General features: G+C 42.6%; 1 protein-coding gene across 3 annotated transcripts in view; it reads left to right on the top strand.

Annotated features, from left to right (window-relative positions):
* Nucleotides 1–23,873, top strand: part of kcnh2b (potassium voltage-gated channel, subfamily H (eag-related), member 2b) — a 319,040-nt gene that overhangs the window by 265,004 nt on the left and 30,163 nt on the right. For all 3 annotated transcript variants that reach the window (XM_031298279.2, XM_031298278.2, XM_035998114.1), the window contains one exon: nucleotides 20,446–20,625. In XM_031298279.2, the coding sequence (XP_031154139.1) occupies nucleotides 20,446–20,625 (180 nt within the window). The remainder of the gene's footprint in view (nucleotides 1–20,445; nucleotides 20,626–23,873) is intronic.

Raw genomic sequence — 23,873 nt, 5'->3', positions numbered from 1 at the left:
ACATAAGCATCTTTTATTCAAGTGGCCTGATTCCATAATTTGAACTAATGCATGATGGCATCCTCTGATCCCTTTAAAGGCACATGAACAGCAGCTATAGCTCTGTTCTAAGTCCCGTCAATATCGCACAAGTGGGCCCTGCAATCAGTTGAGGATAGTGTAATGTCAACAGAATGTGTAGAGTAAAATGCGTGTTTGTACTTTTCTTTTCTTCTGCAAACATGGATAATACAACAATCAGTACGTTTACATGCACACCAATATTCCACTATTATTCCGAATATGACAATATTCTGAATTTGATACAGGTCATGTAAACAGCATATTCTGGTAGGATATTCCGAATAAGGCCTTTTTCCGAATATAGCATTTTCCGATTAAGACATGGGTGATATTCCGGTATTATTCTGGTTTTAGAGGCATTCTTTGGACATGTATACAGCGCATTCAGAATATGCGTCTTAATATGGGTTTTCACCGTAGACTTGTGGTCAGCTCCGTGCGTTGCTATGGTTTCTGTACACAAACCAACCAGCCAACAGTTTGCAAGGCTGCAGACCCAATAAGAAGGAGAACCACAGCTACTTTTAAACATTATCAAAGACTTGGATATGAGCACACATCGCTATGTTGACCTTTTCTAGAAGCTGGTTGAAGGAATGAAAGATGGAGTGTTCGCACGGTCTAACTGGTTAAAAAAAAATCTTATTTTGCACGGCTACATGTAAACGGGAATATTAGTGGAATATTCACTTTCATTAGCCATGTAAACAGCTCAGTTGGAATATCGTCTTTTTCGGAATAAATGCAAAAAACGGAATATTATGTATATGTAAACATAGTGTACGTCTCCCAAAAAGTGGCGTCTCATGGATGTTTGCTTAACACAGACTTAATCCCCTATTGAGTTCTTATTGAACTGCAGTTTTTGGACTTAAGGCCACCATATCTCGAGTTTGAATACTAGGAGATTAAAGCAGTCTCTCAGACAGAAAGAGAAGATATTTAAAACTGTTGAGACTCTGAAGACTCAGAAGTCTCTTTGTGCCATACTTTATTCCTTAAATGTGTTTGCATTCATGTGTGTGTGCCGACCGTATGTCAGCAGCCCCGCAGCAGTTGCTTGTGTAGTGTTTCATGGCTGCATTTATATTCCAAGCCCCCTCTGTGTTGGAGAGAGGGAGAGATGGGCAGAGAAGGATCAAGACGAAGACTCGGAAATGGTAAAAAGAGAGATAGAGATGGCTCTAGATGAGATCATGGAAGAGATATGGGGACAAAGACAAAGAGAGATGGAGAGAAGATGAGAGAGAGGGTGCTGATGAATATTGGAGGAGAAGGCTGCAGAAAGGAGGAGAAGGGGGAGAGAGAGAGATTGGAGCTGGGGAAATATGCTGCTCTATTGTGTCTTAATGGGAACTGTCAGAGCTGGAGAGAAAAGGTCAGCCGGGAGGCCAATCATGGCTGCAAGCAGGTATCAAACTGATACACACACACACACACACACACACACACACACACACTCATCAATATGCATAATCATAAGCATGGATACCAAGAAAAGGGACCTAATTGACCATTGACCAACCTATAGCTATTGTCCAATCATAGCCTAGCAACTGTCCCTAGGCACGGCAGGTTTATCAGCCTTTGAAAAGAATGGTGGTGTAGCTTTTTAGCCTTTACAAAACCAAAACACACGTTTGCAAAAGTGTAAGGAATTGAATAAACCCTGTGTTTAACGGTTGTGAAGTAAGCTGCAAATGTCATATATAAAAATCATATTTGGCTAACAAACTCAGTACCCACATTGGAAACCTAGCTTAGTATTACTTCCAAAGGCCGTGGCATATCATTAGCTAACTACATTATTTTGTGGGGTGACAGGTTATGTTAGAAGAATACCTGTTTAGGATTGAAACATTGTTGAAGAATATATTGTGTAAGAATAGAATGTCTTGTAGCCTGGGATGGCCTCGCTCTCTCCTCTTGTCTGGCATGTGTAAGATAAGACATTTGCAGAATTACTGGAGCAAAGTGCTCCTGATAAACATTTGGAACAGAATGCACCTAATAAAATATCTAGTAGTAACAGACAATCTTTAGGCCAGGAGAGGAGGAGAGAACAAGAGTGATTCTGGGGCTAGCGCGCATTTCGCTATCTTCTCAGGGGACAGAACGTCTGAGCTATGTCCAACTGATTAGCGGAGACAGACACCATGGCGGAAGGAGGAACCTGGAGAAGGATAAAAGAGTAGGGCAGAGAGAGGTCCGGGTCAGACGTGGAGAGACTTTGAGTATATATATGTGTGTGTATTTTGCTTGCAATATCATTTACTAAAGATTTGTTATAACTTATCTGAGCGAATCCTGAGTATTTATTTCCTGGTCTACCAGTCAACCAACACAAAACTTAAGGGGTAGCTTGAGAAGTGACCAAGTGGAGTCAGAAAGACTCTGGCCTTTTGAGCCAGAGCAGAATCGGTCACATCTTTTCCTTCAACATCCACCCTGTGGGAGCCTATAGACGCAATATCGGTGGCTTTGGCCCGCTCTGTTTTTTATTTACAGTGGGTTTTTTTAAGAGACTAATCTAGTAACGTTTGGGCAGACTTTAACTCCTCTCACTTGAAGAGAGTCACCATTACTCAGTGAATGTGCTACATGGTTGTGGCTCTCTGGTTTAACTGTGTTCAGTCAGTGAGTGGGGGACAGCAGCATCACGTTCAGTCGACCAATCGTCAGCCACACAGAAACATGAAGGAGCTGTGAATGTGCATACCTAACCACCAATCACTGATCCCTAGTGTTTGTCCGGGAAACTCCTTCCCTTTTGATTTGGCTGTAAGTGATTTAACTTGACCCAATTTATATATTTTCTGAAAAATATACAATTAACAAGTGACTTTACACTCCATCAACTTCATCCAAACTGGCAATAGATAGCGTTCCATTGGCCAAACCCTGCTGTGGCTCTGGTTCATCCTTGACTTTTCGTTGAGGTCATTTGATGACAAGCTCAGAAACAAATGGACTTGAGTCTAAATCTCTTTCATAGCTAAAAGGAAAATGACCAAAGTGCTCCTTCAGAGGACAGGAAACCAAATCAGGAGATGCCCTTATGGGAAAACCTTTCTTTTTTTCAAATGATTGTTCCCTTTTAAATATTATTATTGTTGTATTGTTGTACATGCCCCGTAAAGTTTGTTCCTGTCTGTATGTTTTATATAATCCATAAATATTTTATAAAAAATAAGAGATTTTACATCTCTTCTATGACTTGCACACTAATGTTTTCAGCAACCTTTTGTGAGCTTGTCTTATTAAAGCGTAACTCTCGCCAAAATGCAACCTAGGGTCTTTTTGTGAATGTACCCGAGTCAAAGTTTAGTTTAAAAGCATTTTAGGACGGAATCGCCACTTTTAAGATTTACCGTATTTTCATTTTTCGGTCAAAAGGTCTTTTGAATGCGAGTGCTAGGGACACTTTGATGCTAGCCTCAAAATAGCTATTATTAAACCACTAAGAAGGCTCGACACAACATGAGACTTTGCTCCAGGTATCACCAGGGGCTCTACACATGAACTTGAGCATTGAGAACATTGTTTGTGTACCCAGTTTACTAAAAAGAAAGGTTTTGAACAACTCACCGTAGCTCTTGTTGTTTCCGGCCGCTACCACCTCGGCAGTCAAAACGAGTCGATATCAAAACAAGTAGCCACAGATTTAGTATATCCCATGGTCACCGGTGTAGTTCATGTGTAGAGCCCCTGGTGATACTTGGAGCAAAGTCTCATGTTGTGTCGAGCCTTCTTAGTGGTTTAAAAATAGCTATTTTGAAGCTAGCATCAAAGTGCCCCTAGGACTCCCATTCAAAAGGCCATTTGACCGAAAAACAAAAATACGGTACATCTTAAAAGTGGCGCTTCCGTCCTAAATATGCTTTTAAACAAAGTTTGACTCAGGTACATTCACAAAAACCCTAGACCCCCTAGACCCTAGGTTGCATTTTGGCGAGAGTTACGCTTTAAGTTTATAAAAAAAAAGGTTGGACTCTTTGGATTTAACAGCACCAAAGGTTAAAATACATTATAGTATTTGTTTGTGGATGTTTATGCATTTATTCATTTATATTTTATAAGAATAATCTTTTGACAATTTTCCCTAAAAAGCCTCTGTCCACTAACTGTGAACTTATCAGTCGACACTATCTGTTAATATCACAGTAGTCTTTTGGTGAAAGATTAAGCTGCCGGCCAATGTCAAAACCTTATGTGTGCATGAGGTTGCCTGCACAGCAGTCTGTGTGTTAGACAAAGTAAATCCTCCTGACTTTCACTTGAAATGATTGAATATGCAAAATACCATACCCCTGCACCATCTTTGGGCCAGCAGTGTCACTGTCCTTTCTCTCTCTCCTACAAGGCACCTCTCTCTCTCCTGGGGCCTGGGTCTGAGTTGAGTGGTTTCTGTGGGTTATCAAATAGGCATTTTGGCAATTGGAATAAGGCTGAGAAATGGTTAGGAGGGGATTTATCCATTTAGCTGACAAGCTTGTGTTCACTTCGACAGGAGAAGGAATGAAAGAAATCAATCAATGAATCAAACTTTATTTATAGTTCACATTAAAGTGCTCATATGCTAATTTTCAGGTTCATAATTGTATTTAGAGGTTGTACCAGGATTGGTTTATGTGGTTTAATTTTCAGAAAACACCATATTTTTGTTGTACTGCTCATTACTGCAGCTCCTCTTTTCACCCTGTGTGTTGAGTTGTGTTCCAAAGTGACCACGTTTGTCTCTGAAGTAAAGGCTGGACTACAATAGAGCTGTTTGGAGCAGTTGGTGAACAGTGTTTTCTGTTGGAGATGGTAAGTCCCTTTGGGGTGGACTTTGGGCTTTTTCACTTTGTAAACCTATAACATGCACAAAAAGATATATAACACAATAAAGGAAAGGGAAAAAGCCAAAAAGCATAATATGAGCACTTAAAGTGCTGTACTGAAGACTAAATAAAAGACAAACAACATAACTCATACAGGCATAAAATACAAATAAAACAAATTAAGAGACATAAAACATGAGAACACAGCCTTCACAATAAAACAATAAAATCAAAATGTCATCAAAAACATCAAAGGCCAAGGAGAAGAGGTGGAAAGATAGAAAGTCATTGTTTACATGTGTAAATGTGGGTGCTTGTATATGTATACTATATTCTCATATATATATATATATATATATATATATATATATATATATATATATATACACTATAATATATTATGTATGTTTGTCCCCTTTTACACCTTATTAGGGCTGGGTAATCGTTCAAATAATTTCGATACTGGTAGCGATACCAATGCCGTGACTTCGATACCGGTTCCTAAATGATACTTTTTTTGATACCAATTTTATTTTAAAAAAAAATAAGGAATTACCCATTACGGCACAAATATTTTTATTTATTTTTCAGCTACTACGTGAGCCGTCTCTGTGTAACGAGTTTTTTCTGCGTGTCTCTTCGACGTGGAACGTTAGACAGTCAATCACAGACATTATTAGATCTTGGTAGAAGCATGCTGCGTGCTTATTGGCTCTCTGACACTGATGAGATTTACTTCTTAGGTATTAAAATTGGGTATTGAATGATGAGGAATTTTTCAATACTCGATACTTTAGAGGCATTTCGGTCGGTGCCTAAAAAGTATTGAATTCGGTACCCAGCCTTACACCTTATACTGTATACCCAGATTATGTGTAACTGGCTTTACGTGTGCATTCTACATCATGTCAGCATACATACTGACGTTAACATCATTCGTTGACAGAATATTTTCATCCTTTGAAGCTGGCAGAAAACACCTTTCCTCCGTCCTAACTATCCTCACTGAAATGCATGTTACTCTTTGTCACCTGTTTGATTAACATGGTCTTTCTGCTTGATTTGCTTGAATGTTTTTGAACACAAACTTAGTTAGTGCCTACATATGCACTGGTGATGCATTTGCACCAGATGTGTGTCTAATCTCCTCCAGAGGTGTGTTCAAATTCTGGCATTGAAGTGCATCTAGGCTGCATTTAAACAGGGTTTATAATGTGTTAATTGAATGCGATCCAAATAAACTTTTAGCTATATTCTGGTGGAAAGGTGGGGAGTGTGTGTCATGTTTGTATGCAGTTGTTCAATAGATTGAGTCAGGAGCTACGTAAACATTTACACCTTTACGATAGAGACATGATTTGGTGCTGCATTATTTAATGGTTATCAAACAGATGAGCTATTGCTCCCAAAATAACAGTGTGCTCTTCAGTACTGGTGATTCACAGGCACCAGCACTGAAGAGTCTTACAAAAGAAATTGAAGCCTCTGACATTTTTATGTGCTGCTTTCACTGTTGTTAGAACATGGTGCTTGCCAGGACAGACTGTTCTAATACTAAGTATGGGCATATAGGAGTTGTGTTGTTTGACTGTGTATGAAATATTGACCAGTTGCCCATCGTCAAATATTGACTGCGTTTGCTGAGGCTTTCTAGCATCACAGCTGGGGAAAATCAAAGACATGTATTGCAAAGACAGCAGGTGTTGAGGGAAATCTCACCATTTCTAGACCAAAGGTATTTTGTGTAAGGCAAGATAAGGCAACTATGTGTGTAGCACATTTTAGCAACAATGCAATTCAAAGTGCTTTACATAAAACAGAACTGTTAAACAATAAAATATTCATTTAGGAGAATATAAAAAACAAGCTCAAATGGAATAAATAAAAAATAAAATCTGAAATGTATTTTGGCCCTAAACCATTCAGTGTTTTATAAACCAACAGAAGTATTTTGAAATCAATTATTTGAGAGACAGAAAGCTAGTGCAAAGACCTCTGAACTGGAGTCATGTGATCCACCTTCTTGGTCTTAGTGAGGACTGGAGCAGCAGCGTTCTGAATCAGCTGCAGCTGTCTGAGTGATTTTTTAGGGAGACCTGTAAAGACATCGTTACAGTAGTCAAGTCTACTGAAGATTAAAGCATGGACAAGTTTTATCCAAACATCCACATCCAATCAAATCATTGATCTGTTCAATGCACTTACTCAGTTTTTGTACTGGATCATAGTCCCCTGGTGATATGGCTATGTAAGTTTGTGTGTCTTCCACATAATTATGGTAACTTATTTCGTTGTTTTCCATAATCTGAGCCAGTGGAAGCATGTAGATGTTAAACAGAAGATGCCCCAGAATGGAACCTGCATGTCATATTTGTCTGCTCAGATGTGTAATTACCTATAGACACAAAAAAGTAATACTAAGACTTGCCACTGTCTGTATTTAAGTACTTAAGAGCAGTCTCAGTGCTGTGTAGGGCTGTTGGAACGAATACCGAAAGTCGAATATAATTCAAATAGTAAAAAAATCAATACAATTCAAATGTTGAAATTACTGTTTGAATGTGACTTTTTTATAAATATGTTGGCTAACGTTAGCTAATCTCCCTCTTCTCGCCTTGGCCTACCCGCATGTGTCACTCATGTCACGTCTGATGAACAATGACTTAGCGGGAGTGAGAAACACAAGGCATTGTGAGGTCTAAGCTAACATTACGTACCGAGTAACGTTAGTACAACATCATGGAGCTAACGTTACATACCGAGTAACGTTAGTACAGGGGGTAGTGACAGGCTGCGGCTGGAAATCGGAAGCTATCATGCTATCCCCCCCCGCCACCCTTTCCTGTCTTCAGCTGTCCTGTTAAATGTCCTAAAATGACCCCCAAAAAGATATCTGCTGGCATTGGAGTGAGTCATTAAACAAAATGTTGAATCCACCTCTTTTCTTATTTACTCTAATCTCACTCATAAGCCTGAAGTTGGAGGGGCTGACTCGATAAGAACAGCTGCAAATTGTCAATTAGATCAAAAAGACCATGTCAATTAGCGCATGCTGCATTTTGTATACAAGCAACCTTATCGGGCTGGGAAGACAGAGAATGTTACCGTTGTAGAGGGGGCTGAGGTTCCTGGTGTTTTACCTTTGGTGATTCTGTCAAGGCAGGTGGACGCCAGGGAGCAATAATGGGAGTAGGGTGAGGGGTAATTTTGGTTCCAGCGGTAACCAGCTCCTTCATCTGGTTAGTGAACTCCAACAGAGGGAAGGGGGAAAGGGGGACTGGAGACAACTGTGACAAGGATGTGGTTTGGGGCGGTGAAGGAGATGGATCCTCAAAGGCGTTGGTGTTGGTGAGGGGGGTAGAGGGGGGGTTGAGAGTCCTTGTCTCGGCTCTGACATCGCCCACGGTCAAATCTCTTCTTAGGCCGGGGCTGTGGTGGATCTGTGCCACGCTGTGTTATGTCTTCCTCTTGTTTAGAGTCCTCTTGTCTCGTGTCCTTGGCAGAGGGAAGAGATGGGGAAGCCAGGAAGTAAAGTAGGTTAAACGTGAACAGCTTTACTCCTGACTTGTTAGGGGAAAAGTCCATCTGCCTTAAAAAGATGTCTGCGGTCCCGGAAAAAGTTGAAATTGTCAATAAAATGCACTAATAAGCCATCTCTCAACTATTCTTCTGACTGGCGGTAGAGGGCCACTGACAGACACCTCAGCATTCAGAGAGCTGACTGTGTTCAGCAGATCAATAAAGGCCCGTTTCAGCACTTCAGACTGTTGCTTTGCATCATCATTTGACCCTATGTGCATGGATGGAGCGTGTATGGATGTACTGCCACGATATGCAGGATTCTTTCTGCAATGTCAGAAAACCATGCCCTTGGGAAAGCAGAGTATTATGGTGTTTTTACTGAACATGCTTTTTGCATTTCTTACGCCAAAAACACACCAGATGCGGAAGCACTACCTCTCTCCTTCTTGCTCTCACCGTTTTTTCTCCCTCTCTTCATCATTCCCTTCATCTTTTTCGTCTCGTTTTATAAAACCAATCTATATTATGTGAAAGTGGTTGTGTAACTTGTTGTGTAACTTCACGCTTTGCCCTGAGGAAGTGCACCACACACACACACACACACACACACACACACACACACACACACACACACAGCAGAGGAAGGGTGTGAGATTGTGCATGGATCACTGGCCCTGATAACTATACATATATGCTCAAATACACATAAATAAACGTATACAAGTACACTACAAGCACATACTAATAGTTCTTATAGTTAATGCATATATACAGCACTATTCATAACTTTATTAACATATCTACACTTGTATATACACACAACATTTTTCTCTTTCTCTCAAATAGACATCAGACACATTCCAACACTCATTAATGGCAAAGCTATTGAGTAACACAACCTTATTGTACATTGTCACAATTGGAGAATTTCAGGTCTAAACTTTTAAGATTGATTTTCAACACTTTTCTTTGATCATCCAAGATAAATATAATTTGTACCTCCCATATCCACATTATAATGACGTTTAGTTTTTGCTCAAATCACAAATATATCACGTAAGGGAATAAAGAGAAAACATCACAGCAAAGAGTTAAAAAACAAAGTTGTTTGAGCTATTTGCTATCTGAACCTTTTTAAAAGAGTATGCCACCGATATAGCATTGCATCGCTATAACATTGTCAGGCACAGGATGGACAGACTTTCAAAAAAGGGATGAAAATTGATGCAGCAAAACCAGATACACTGCCGTTTTTATTCCACACTTTCTTCTTCCTTGTCAAAACCTGCTACCTACATTTCCCACAATGCAACTCTAACAGTTTGACCAGAGATTCAGATTTGATATGCTAGTATCTACCAATGTAGCCTTGATCCTCTAGCCTACAGCATAGATGAGGAGGGGGCAGCAGGGGCCTGGTAAGATCACACACCCCCAGATCGTTTTCATTTTCAAACTTGTAGACTTCAAACAGCTCCCTGTCTCCACTACATAAACACAAAAGTGGACACTCAGAGCCAAAGTGTGTACCACATACACATATGGTGCACTCCAACAGTCTGTCTAATGAGCAGTCAAACAGAGAGGCAGATAGGAGGTTAGTTTGAAAGAATACAGTTCTGTCTGCATGTAGCCTCTACTATACTGTTCTTAAGCTTCTGTGTAAAATCTACGCCGTAGCCTGACGTGCACCTCTCGAAAAATGTAACTACACATCGCAGTGGCGAACGTCGCTCGGCCGTGGCTTGGTAGCGTTGCATTTCCCCTAGTGTCACGGAACCGTACGCCCACCCACGACCTTTTCCTTAACATAACTGCGTCAAAAGGGACGGCAATAGTCCCGACCAAGCGCGTTTACTTATAGCGCTAAAGGGATGGCAATAGTCCCGACCAAGCACGTTTACTTATAGCGCTAAAGGAGACTTTTAGCGTCAATAAGAACCTGACCAAGCGTCCGTATTTTACGAGATGAGTGTGAGAACCTGTTCACCCTGCAGACATCTGAGGAGCAGTCAACAATAGTCCTCATAAATCCAGCAAATTTAAAATGCCAACACAAAGAAAGCAGAAGGAAACGGAAAAGACATGCATCCGGTGGAATTTCCTGCGGTACCGGAGCAATCCCAGAAGTGGAACGTCGTGGATGTAGACTACATTTCCCCCAAGGGGGTAAGCAAGTGTCCACAAAGCGTACCTCCTATGGAGCCATTTTTATGCTAACAAGCCATCATCCGCCGTTAGCATCCCATTGACTGCCATTCATTTTGACGTCACTTTGACAGTGAATAACTTTACATCTGAAGCGTTTAAAGACTCTATTTGTCCATTGTTTATTTCTAAAGAAACACGACAATGTATAAAAGGCTCCATTACCTTGTACCTCACGTTATGGCTCCGTAGCAGATGTTTTTATAAAAATAGGCTAACGATTGTGTCATAACCACGAGACTTACTGTCTCATAGTAGAGGAATTACCGTAGACAGGAGAAGCTCTCAGGCAGTTTGGACTTCCATTAGCTGTTTAAGTTTAATTACTAATGTTAACTAGCATTTTAGTGATCAATAATTAGCCTGTGCCTATGTTATCTCCTTACATATACCTACGCTCTCCGTCTCTGCTAGATTGGGAATGATTGAGATTTCTCTTGGCACAGCTACCAGAAGACTTCCAACTTTCAGACAGGTTGCTCACGTCACATCTACGTCTTCAAGCTCAGTTGGAGGCTGCTCAGTAACGCTCAGCCATCACCGGGAAAGTGTTTCTAATATCCTTCACTGGTCTCCGTGGAAAGCTACGGCGTCACATTCTTCATTTCTTTTACTGTCTATGATTCCCCCCTACTTATTTCCTGGTTCTCCTTCTCCATAAACAACATGAAGTCAAGAAGATGATTCACTTTTCCTGCTACAGATTTCCACTGTGGTCAGAAAGCTCAGAGGAGACACTTTTTAATGCATAAACACAAAAGTGGACACCCAGAACCAAAGTGTGTACCACATACACATACGGTGCACTCCAAGAGTCTGTCTATTGAGAAGACAAACAGAGAGGCTGACCCCCAATTTCCACCAACTGCGGAACAGTTGCGGATCCGCTCCGGAACGGCGGCGGAGTCAATAGGTTTCCAATAAAGTCACTGACTGCGGAACGGCTGCGTTCCGACTGTGTCCCAGCTCCGGCGATCCGCAGCCCTCCGGAGCAGATACGCAGAGCTTCTATTTTTGCCGGATGCCGGAGAGCTCCGCAGCAATTCAGCACACGGCAGATAGTGCGGGACAGGAAGTTGAGCACAGAAAGAAAATAAAAAATCTGGTTAATTTTCAAAATAAAATACACCGTGCTCACGGCGGATCATATTTCCCTGCACTACAACTTGAAAACGTCATAATGCGCGTTCATATGTGAATTTGCGAGATCTCGTGGGTCCTCGTGACTTCAGCTGTCAGTCATGGCCGCAGCCATTCCGTAACAAATACGGACCTGGTGGGTATTGAAGGACAGCGGAGCACGGAGCCGACGCGCAGCGGAGCCGGTCTGCAGCCGTTCCGCAGTTGGTGGAAATTGCAGGTGATAGGAGGTTAGTTTGATTCCTCCATTGATGCCTCAAGTGTGTGTTTTGAGGAGGAAACAGCAGTTGGTAACCATTGCTCTCTTATTGAAAATGTTCAGCATCCGGTTTACCAAGCAGGATAGGAGGAAAATGTTTGTCTAAGCATTGCTTGCTGTCCATGTCTATGAAACAGTGAGCATGTGTCTACATACTGTATGTGTATGAGGTTTCTATGAAGGTAAATATGGTGCAAAAAGGGAGAGCTTGTAGAATACAATGTGAGAACTTGCAGAACAAAAAATCTGAACTTGTATGTTAAAATTTGTACTTGTAAAAATTTAATTTGCACTTGTAAAAATAAAACAAAGAAAAAAAACATGAGAGCTTGTAAAAAGAAAAAAAACATGAGAGCTTGTAAAAAAAATCTGAACTTGTAAGTTGAAATTTGCACTTGTAGAAAATGTTCACACACCTGTATTCTGAATGTGAAGTTACAGAAAAAATATTCACAAATGCGTAGATTGATATTTACATGAACACAATGACAGCTGCAAACTTAAAATGCAACATTTACTCGTATACTTTTTTTTTTTACTCTGGTTCATTTTCCATCACAACCACAACTCAGTGATTACAACCTCTGGAATCTGTCACTGCAACTTCACATATGTGCTCTCTCGCATCACAAAGTGGCCAATCTGCGCACCTCGACTTTCACAACACTCTTGACGATACATTTGGTGCAGAACTAATTTGTACCTGTGGACTTAGGCTGTGGAGCTCTGAGCTAACAGAACGGGAAAAGCAGGGTTTCTATCGCCAGATGAGGGACAACTCTGTCTGGCTTATTTATGTAGCATGGAAACTTGGTGGAATAGCATGCTAGCGTTAGCTAACTAGCAGCCAGCCCGCTTCTAAATAAATACCTTTTAATTATCTAAACACTTTTTAACAGTCAAACTAAAGCACTTTTGTTCTGCAAGTTCTCACATTGTATTCTACAAGCTCTCCCTTTTTGCACCATATTTACCTTCATAGGTTTCACATGTTCAGGGATGTGGGTTCACTTTCTAGACTTTCTAGAAAAATTAAAAATAGACATTGGGCTTCAAATTTCTAAATAACACTTTTTAACTAGACCAACTCTCATGTGGCTGATACAACGCCACAGGAAGTGAAGAGGGCTATTCATATGACACACACTCCCATAATGCTTTGAACTGATGAAATACAGTTGATTGAAAATGTCCTCAGTCCAACTCCTTCACTCTAAATTGGAACAAAGAGCCATTTGAAAAGATGGTAATTAATGTCTGGCTAAAAATATCACTTTTTTTTCTGTATCCATTTGTCTGCATGCTTGAACTGTAATTATTTACAAGCATCCACACAAGCGTCGCTGCCAAATTAATCTCACACAATTTGAGAAGTGGAAGCCTCCCAAAACCATCAGCACCCCTCCCAAGCAGAAGGATGGTGTGTGCTGCCTGACTACCTTCAGCTACCGAAAAATGTGTTCACTCCCCTCTGAGACCCGCACAAAGTTTTCAACATGCAGCCTATCACGTTTGAAAACAGCCAGCGTGTGTCTACAGAGAGCTGGACTGAAAGGTGCTGTTGGGTCGTCTAAGGTCTAAGGAGGGCTGGTTGACCGAGACATTTTTTCTTTAATTATGTCTGGTACCTTTGTTTTTGATCAGACACAACCAAAGAAAGATTTTCTAAGCTAGATGCAACTTGCACCAGTAAGTAGTGTTATACTGTAGTTACGAGTTGCAGGTAAAATGTTCAGGAGGTCAACTGTCAACTGTGCGTGATGTACAGTATATCATTTTTGGACATTTCACAACGTGAACCACCTCTACTTGTGTTGCAAATTCTCTCGAAAGATAAGAAACAGCGTGCGTGCGTTTGTGCGTGTGGTCAATACTGTGACCTTGTCCTTCTTTGTGCTGCTTTGTAACAAATTCTCTACCTTATCTTTGATCAGTTCTACTAAGAAAGTTTTTATAAGAACAAATCTCCTCAGATGATGTGTACGGTGCATGTTTAGTCCATATATACGATCTTCCACTTCCAGGATTTCCCTGTAGCCGCCGGAAATTCCACTGGATGTCCTTCTTTTTGATTGGATGTCCGTTACCTTCCTCTTTCTTTGTGTTGGCATTCTAACCTCTGGTGGATTTGTGAGGACTAGGGTTAACTGCTCCTCAGATCTCTGCAGGGTAAATCCAGACAGCTAGCTAGACTATCTGTCCAATCTGAGTTTTCTGTTGCACGACTAAAACAACTTTTGAACGTACACACGTTCCACCAAAACAAGTTCCTTCCTGAGGATATTTAGCAGAGGCACCGTGGCTCCGTACCGCGCTTATTGCCGGCCAAGACGATTGTGATTGGTTTAAAGAAATGCCAATAAACCAGAGCATGATTTTCTCCCATCCTGTAATGCTGTGTGGACTAGCTAGACCCTCCTCCGCAGCGCTGTGGAGGAAGGCCTGGACATGCGAGACTAGGTGCATGTGAAACACTTAACTATCTTTTTGTCATTTCCTTTCTCCTCTCTCTATATATTTTATCTTTCCATCTTTCTTTTAATTTCCTGTCACTGTAATCCATACAGTGTCATATAAAGAAAAAAGAATACAGTTCTGTTTGCATGTAGCCTGTCCTAAGACTTAACTGTCTATTTTATTGTTATTTTATATACCTAATAGTTTCAAGCCAAACAGTTCATTGAAAAAAATTTAGCACACATAATCTGACCTTAACCCATTGTACCAGATGCAGTCCAGGCAAATCCCCATCAGTTTTAGGGATGGATGTCAAACTCCTGCAAAAATGATGCAGAATTCGCTGATGACACTGCTGTCTGCTGGAAACCCCCCCCTCCCCCCCCCCCCCCCCACAAGTCTTCACCCTCCAGTGCAGTCCTAACTCTGCCCTGTCTGCACTTAAATGTGACTTGACATCTGCACTTTCAACAGTCCTCATGGCAATGATTTTTAGTTTCACACAGATGTCTTAAAATAACCCGCAAGATACTCCAGCAGGGAAAGCACAGCTGAGGGCCAATCAACTGAACCACAGGGTGTGTGTGTGTGTGTGTGTGTGTGTGTGTGTGTCTGTCTGTCTGTCTGTCTGTCTGTCTGTCTGTCTGTCTGTCTGTCTGTCTGTCTGTGTGCGTGCGTGCGTGCATGTATGCGTGTGTGCATGTATGCGTGTGTGCGTGTTAGGGTATAGTCTCACTTTGCGAGTCCTTCCTAGTCCACAAAGCATTCTGGGATAGGAGAAAAACGTGCTCTAGTTTATTGGCATTTCTTTAAACCAATCACAATTGTCAAGGCGGCGCTAAGCACCGGGCAGCGCCACGGTGCCTCTGCAAAATAGCCTTGGGAAAGAACTTGTTTTGCTGCAACATGCACAATCAAAAGTAGTTTTAGTCGTGCGAGAGAAAACTCAGATTGGACAGATAGTCTTGCTAGCTGTCTGGATTTACCCTGCAGAGATCTGAGGAGCAGTTAACCATAGTCCTCACAAATCCACCGGAGGTTAGAACACCAACACAAAGACAGAGGAAGGGGACGGACACCCAGCTGAAAAGAGTGAAATCTGGCAGAATTTCCGGTGGCAACGGAGCAATCCCGGAAGTGGAACGTCATTGACATAGACTAGGTTTGCATTGACTACTTTAACAACATATAGCAGTCCTGTATGTATAGAGTTCTTACAAGTACTGTATGTCATGTGCTTTGCTGGCTCATTTGTTGTGTACATAAACCAAGCTAGCATTGCTGTACTCCCCATAGAAGAGATGAAGGAGAACAGTGATTACACTCACATCAACTGATAATTAAAGTTTGGTTCTTATCTATTATAATCGATACAGTTGCCAAGAAAAGCTTAAGTATTCCATTATCTCTATGAACAAAATACCAGTGCAAGTGGGATTTTATGCAAGCATGGACTTGCATGAAATCCATCCAATTCATAAATACTTGAAAATAAAGTCTTTGAAGAAGCCAGAAGCCTGGCTTAGATATGAAAAAGCTGGCTCAGTTACAGAGAGGATATACACTGAAAATATTCATGCTTATCTTTAATAAATAAATCAAATGATATTGTGCCAAATATTGGTATCTATAAGAAAAATGGCAAAGCGAGAACGCAGATGGACAGTGGAATAGAGTGATAATTAAAGTGGGAGCGAGGATGAAGGGCGACTGATAGTCAGAAAGTAAAGGTGTAAGAGAGAGAGAGAGAGAGAGAGAGAGAGAGGGATGAAAAACAGGTAATTCAAGCAGGAGAAGAAAGGAAGATGAGACAGGAAGGATGAATGGTAATAGGCAACAGCATGAGTGAAAAGTGACTTGACTGCACTGTGCGTGGAAGAAGAGAAGGAGGTGGAAAGATGGAGTGAGGATAGCTGGATGGAGGACATGAGCCGTTCAGGGAAGAAAACTAGAAAGAAGAAAAGAAGAAAGATTTAGCAGGTCAAAGGGAGGGCAGGAAGAAAAAGGAACGACAGGAAATGGAGTAAAGAGTAATGAAAGCAAAATGGAGTGAATTGAGAAAAAAGACAGAGGTGAGAGGAGGTGAAGGAAGAATCATAAGCCTCTGTGCCAACCTGGGAATACAGGACTCAGTATAATACCGGAATCTCAAAACAAGACTTTACCTTGTCCTTTATCGATTCTGGTGTGTTTTTTCATTTTATTATCAGTATGATTCTTGTTTGAACTTGATTGTTCCACACTGCTCACACTCCGTCCCTTCTCTGGAGATTGAGTCTGGACTCGGTCAGTCTGCTGTACTAGTCACTGCCTCCCAGGCCAAACTTACTGTAGGTCAACTGCAACCCACATACCAATGTGTCCATTGGTCTGATGCTCTGGTGCTGAATTTTTGCTTCAAGTTTACAGCAATTATTTGGAATAAACCTACATGGTCACACAGCATAGATGCAGAGTGGATCATTTTGAAAAAAACATTGACATCTTTTAGAAATGGACAATGGAAATGGAAAAAATATATGTGAATAGGCATTTTCACCAATGATTTCTGACTTCTGAAAGCTATAGTGCGTAGTTTCTGTCTTCTCCATGAGGAATTCTAAGTAATGACAACAAAACTGTCGGGGCGTCCACATGATACAGGCTTGCGTGATCGCACCCCCCTCCTCCACATAGTTGCTAGTAGCCAAGGAGGACACGCAGGATTAAAAACATGATGGACTCTTCAGAAGAGAAACTTGAGTTTCTGCGCGGGAAAGTCACCGGACGCCACAATCTTCTGAACATAGTCATACTGAGAAATCCAGAGAGAGTTGTGTGGAGCTGATAGTCTTAATTAGCTTTGTAGCAACTCATTTGGCAATGGCTTGAATGTAACGGATGTTCATTAATATCAAAAAGTTACGCACTAAAGCTTTAATGCATATTTAGTGATTATGATCTTACAGAGGGATTTACATCAGTGACTGTCTGGACAATACGATGTCAAAACCTGACAATACATTACACACCTATATAAAATGCACAGTGGCTCTGTGCCCATGTACTGGATTTGAAATTTGAAAGTGCTGATCTGCAGCTGGATAGGCGGGCTAGGAAACAGGCTAGGAAAGACTTTATAGCCATATTGGGAGAACAGTAATACCTTCCCAGTTTTAGGACACTCTTCAACAACGATCCTTGACAGGCACGTGCACAGATAGACCCCCAGGTGGTGCTCAAACACCTGCCCTTTTGGCTTCTGAGTAGATAAGTGGCCTGCACTACTTTCAAATTTAACTTTGAAGTCAGTAATTGAACCTCATACTCACTATTTCATTTTTAACCCAATAAGGAATAATGTGACAACAGTGTGTATCTCTTCTAAACGTTCTGGCTGTATTGTAAATTGCATACTATCTGCATAGTACATACTACTATGTAAAGCGCATACTGTTCTTTTTAAGAGAGTGTGTGTGAGAGGTAATGATTCACCTCTAGGCTAAAGTTGTTGGTGTTGTATTGGATTGCATTATATTGTAAGGTATTTTGATAGTGATACATGTGACAATATGGCAGCAACATTATTGTCCACAATAAGCCACCCTCCATTCCTCCATTCATGCATTTCCGTTATTCTACTGTTCATCGGTGCATACAACAGTACACAGTGAAGGTCAGGCAAATCTCTCTTCTGGATTTGTCACTTGCGTTCTATAGCTCAGTATTTCTTTTGCCCTTGCTTTTTAGCACAGTAGCCAATCTTCTCCAGTTCACTGTGTGATTCTATAAAGCAGAGACATGAGGCAGGCTGTGCTAATACATCTGTATACTGATTCATTCCTGCTCTCCTCCAGGGCGAGTGCAGTGCAGAGCGATGGAATACATTACTGCAAGTTAAGCTACTTAGAACAGCTCCATAATAACCCAGATCACACCAAAGGCATGTGTCATATCCACTGCGCCATCACCACCACCCACGACGTTCCACTTCCGGGATTGCTCCGTTGCCGCCAGAAATTTCGCCTCATGTCCTTTTTTTCGGCCAGATGTCCGTCCCCTTCCTCTTTCTTTGTGTTGGAATTCTAAACTCTGGTGGATTTCTGAGGACTAGGGTTAACTGCTCCTCAGATCTCTGCAGGGTAAATCCAGACAGCTAGTTAGACTATTTGTTCAATCTGAGTTTTCTGTTGCACGACTTAAACTACATTTGAACGTACACATGTTCCACCAAAACAAGTACCTTCCCAAGGCTATTTTGCAGAGGCACCGGGGCTCCATGCAGGGTCTAGCACCACCCATGACGATTGTGATTGGTTTAAAGAAATGCCAATAAACCAGAGCACGTTTTTCTCCCATCCCGGAATGCTGTGTGGACTAGCTAGACCCTCCTCCACAGCGTGTGTGTGTGTGTGTCTTTATGTTCCTACATCCATGCATTATTGTGCGTTTGCAATATCCTGAACTCAGTGCCTGGGAGGGTAACCTTAAGAGGGTCGAGGCCTTCAGAACAGCTCTTGTCATCTTCAAAGGACACTGGCTCTATCCCCGTAATTGCAAAATGCTGTTGTTATAGCCACTGAGTAAGCACAGCACTCATGTCATGGAAGTCAATGTATATTTCATGGAGCTGCTATATGCACTCAGGCTGTGTGCAAACGTGTGTGTGTGTGTGTGTGTGTGTGTGTGTGTGTGTGTGTGTGTGTGTGTGTGTGTGTGTGTGTGTGTGTGTGTGTGTTCATAGTTTGCATGTTTGCCAACTCATTTTCCATCACTTTGTATACACAGTCTCATGGTGATACAGTATACTCTATTTTTCCCTTCTCTCCTCCCCTATTCTGTCATTCCTTTTCTCCACCTCCTTGCTTTCTCAGCCCTTTAGCCCCCTCTTTTTCTTTTCCTTTAATCCTTCTCCCCTCGTCTTTTGCTTCATCGCTTGCAGGGATGCAATGATGCATCGTGAATTGGTTAAACATCAATATAAATGTTTGAAGTTAAAAACAGGTTGAGAAGAAAAATAAATTGATTTTTTAATGGCCTAGAGCGTAATCTACTTTTGATTTCACTTCAAACGATCTATTTGTTCTTAGTTCATTCATTTAAGGAGATTTTTTTTCTACAAAGTATTTATTTAGGTGTTTTGATGTGGAATTTGTTTTAAAAATGTAATTCTACATTTTTTCATTTCATTTTTGTAATTTAAGATAAACTACAATTTCAGTGTCACTTCTGATAAGAGGAGTTTTTTGTTTTTTGCACTGTTTATATAAAAAAAGGAATATTTTCTGTCATTTGGCTGCAGCTCATTCTGTTAAGAAATCGCAAGAAAATCGTATCGTGAACGTAACAAGTAAATCGTATCGAATCGTGAGTTGAGTGTATCATTACATTCCTAAACACTTGCCTTCCCTCCCTCTCTCTGTGCATGACGGAAAGCTGTGTCAGATGTTTGTTGGGTGACCATACAGATGTTTTTTTATGTTTGTGTTTTAAAGCTATAGTGAGTAGTTTCTGTCCCCCCCCATGAGGAATTCTAAGTAATGACAACCAAACTGTCAGCGCGTCCACATGATACAAGCCTTCCGTGATCACGCACCACCCCCCCACCCACCCCCTCCACACAGTTGCTAGTAGCCAAGGAGGACACGGAGGATTGAAAAAACATGACGTACTCTTCAGAAGAGGTCATTATCTTCACTTGAGTTTCTGCGCGGGAAAGTCACCGGACACCTCAATCTTCTGAACATAGTCACACTGAGAAATCCAGAGAGAGTTGTGTGGAGCTGATAGTCTGAATTAGCTTTGTAGCAACTCATTTGGCAATGGCTTGAATGTAACGGACGTTCATTAATATCAAAAAGTTACACAATAAGTAATCGTGTACACTTAAAGCTTTAAGTGGTATCTTTTGATTGTTGGAGCAGATGATGCAATACCATTTCCTGTGTGAAACAGACAATAAAGTTTGATCTTTTCTTATCTTATCTTACTCAGGTGCTGTCTCTGGGTGCCGATGTGTTGCCAGAGTACAAGCTCCAGGCCCCCCGCATCCACAAGTGGACGGTGTTGCACTACAGCCCGTTCAAGGCGGTGTGGGACTGGCTCATCCTGCTGCTGGTCATCTACACCGCCATCCTGACACCCTACTCAGCCGCATTCCTCCTCAACGACCAGGTGGGCTCTCATCTAGGGACACAATCATTCAACAGACTGATGTCAAGTCATGGACATTTTATTTATATTGCCCAATCACAAATGACCAAATCGCTTCATAGGCCTTTACACCTATACAACATACGATCCTTGATAGCAAGGTTTAATAGTTTTGAATGTTCATTTCATTTCAGTTTTGACTTTTCGATTCCATTTTAGTTTAGTTTTAGTTATTTTTCAGAGTGTGTATGCTAGTTTAGGTTTAGTTTCAGTTTTTCAGAAAGGTTTAGTTTTTATATATTTAGTTTTAGTTTGTTTTTTTGTTGAGGCCAGATAGAACGTCTCAGAAGTATGTAGCTACATAAACATTCAAAATACATGGTTGGAGAATAGACATGATGTTCAATTTCTAATCTACTTTAGTCTACTTTAGCAATGAGACTGTATATAAAGAATACTTCACAGTGCCATCTCATGTCAAGTCCGTTCAATTTCCGTAGTTCAAAGTCACGAGACTTGACGGAAATTCATTATTTACTTTTATTAGGTTTTTTAACCTGGCAATATAGTTTCAGTTTAGTTTCAGGGCGTTTTCACACCTGAAAGTCTGAACCAAGGTCCGGACCAAGGTTCATGTTTTTGTTACGTTGTATACATTTGATCCGGTAAGTTTTGGTTTCACACTACAGTTGTGCAAGCACACTAAATAACTATACGTGACAAAACTACGTCCTGCCGTCATCACATACGTACGTACGATACTTAGAATTGATTGGTTTGTAGACGGGCTTCCCTTTCCTCTCGTATCCTCTCTCTGTGTCGGAGTTTTTTCAACTGACTGCTTCTCTCCTACTGACTGCTGCTCTCCCCTACTGACTGCTGCTCTCCCCTACTGACTGCTGCTCTCCCCTACTGACTGCTGCTCTCTCCTACTGACCGCTGCTCTCCCCTACTGACCGCTGCTCTCCCCTACTGACCGCTGCTCTCCTACTGACCGCTGCTCTCCTACTGACCGCTGCTCTCCTACTGACTGCTGCTCTCTCCTATTGACTGCTGCTCTCTCCTACTGACCGCTGCTCTCCCCTACTGACTGCTGCTCTCCCCTACTGACCGCTGCTCTCCCCTACTGACCGCTGCTCTCCCCTACTGACCGCTGCTCTCCTCTACTGACTGCTGCTCTCCTCTACTGACTGCTTCTCTCCTACTGACTGCTTCTCCCCTACTGACTGCTGCTCTCTCCTACTGACTGCTGCTCTCACCTACTGACTGCTGCTCTCCCCTACTGACTGCTGCTCTCCCCTACTGACTGCTGCTCTCTCCTACTGACTGCTGCTCTCTCCTACTGACTGCTGCTCTCCCCTACTGACTGCTGCTCTCACCTACTGACTGCTGCTCTCCCCTACTGACTGCTGCTCTCTCCTACTGACTGCTGCTCTCCCCTACTGACTGCTGCTCTCTCCTACTGACTGCTGCTCTCTCCTACTGACTGCTGCTCTCTCCTACTGACTGCTACTCTCTCCTACTGACTGCTGCTCTCTCCTACTGACTGCTGCTCTCTCCTATTGACTGCTGCTCTCTCCTATTGACTGCTACTCTCTCCTACTGACTGCTGCTCTCTTCTACTGACTGCTGCTCTCCTCTACTGACTGCTGCTCTCCTCTACTGACTGCTTCTCTCCTACTGACTGCTTCTCCCCTACTGACTGCTGCTCTCTCCTACTGACTGCTGCTCTCCCCTACTGACTGCTGCTCTCTCCTACTGACTGCTACTCTCCCCTACTGACTGCTGCTCTCCCCTACTGACTGCTGCTCTCTCCTACTGACTGCTGCTCTCTCCTACTGACTGCTGCTCTCACCTACTGACTGCTGCTCTCCCCTACTGACTGCTGCTCTCTCCTACTGACTGCTGCTCTCCCCTACTGACTGCTGCTCTCTCCTATTGACTGCTGCTCTCTCCTACTGACTGCTACTCTCTCCTACTGACTGCTGCTCTCTCCTACTGACTGCTGCTCTCTCCTACTGACTGCTGCTCTCTCCTATTGACTGCTGCTCTCTCCTACTGACTGCTGCTCTCTCCTACTGACTGCTGCTCTCTCCTATTGACTGCTGCTCTCTCCTACTGACTGCTGCTCTCCCCTACTGACCGCTGCTCTCCCCTACTGACCGCTGCTCTCCTCTACTGACTGCTGCTCTCCTCTACTGACTGCTGCTCTCCTCTACTGACTGCTTCTCTCCTACTGACTGCTTCTCCCCTACTGACTGCTGCTCTCTCCTACTGACTGCTGCTCTCTCCTACTGACTGCTGCTCTCACCTACTGACTGCTGCTCTCCCCTACTGACTGCTACTCTCCCCTACTGACTGCTGCTCTCCCCTACTGACTGCTGCTCTCTCCTACTGACTGCTGCTCTCTCCTACTGACTGCTGCTCTCCCCTACTGACTGCTGCTCTCTCCTACTGACTGCTGCTCTCCCCTACTGACTGCTGCTCTCTCCTATTGACTGCTGCTCTCTCCTACTGACTGCTACTCTCTCCTACTGACTGCTGCTCTCTCCTACTGACTGCTGCTCTCTCCTATTGACTGCTGCTCTCTCCTATTGACTGCTACTCTCTCCTACTGACTGCTGCTCTCCTCTACTGACTGCTGCTCTCCTCTACTGACTGCTTCTCTCCTACTGACTGCTTCTCCCCTACTGACTGCTGCTCTCTCCTACTGACTGCTGCTCTCACCTACTGACTGCTGCTCTCTCCTACTGACTGCTACTCTCTCCTACTGACTGCTGCTCTCTCCTACTGACTGCTGCTCTCTCCTATTGACTGCTGCTCTCTCCTATTGACTGCTACTCTCTCCTACTGACTGCTGCTCTCCCCTAATGACTGCTGCTCTCTCCTACTGACTGCTGCTCTCTCCTACTGACCGCTGCTCTCCCCTACTGACCGCTGCTCTCTCCTACTGACTGCTGCTCTCTCCTACTGACCGCTGCTCTCCTACTGACTGCTGCTCTCTCCTATTGACTGCTGCTCTCTCCTACTGACCGCTGCTCTCCCCTACTGACCGCTGCTCTCCCCTACTGGCCGCTGCTCTCCTCTACTGACTGCTGCTCTCCTCTACTGACCGCTGCTCTCCTCTACTGACCGCTGCTCTCCTCTACTGACTGCTTCTCTCCTACTGACTGCTTCTCCCCTACTGACTGCTACTCTCCCCTACTGACTGCTGCTCTCCCCTACTGACTGCTGCTCTCTCCTACTGACTGCTGCTCTCTCCTACTGAC

Source organism: Sander lucioperca, chromosome 23 (genome assembly GCF_008315115.2).
Source record: "Sander lucioperca isolate FBNREF2018 chromosome 23, SLUC_FBN_1.2, whole genome shotgun sequence".
Taxonomy (NCBI): Eukaryota; Metazoa; Chordata; class Actinopteri; order Perciformes; family Percidae; genus Sander; species Sander lucioperca.
This window is presented reverse-complemented; position numbering and strand designations above follow the sequence as displayed.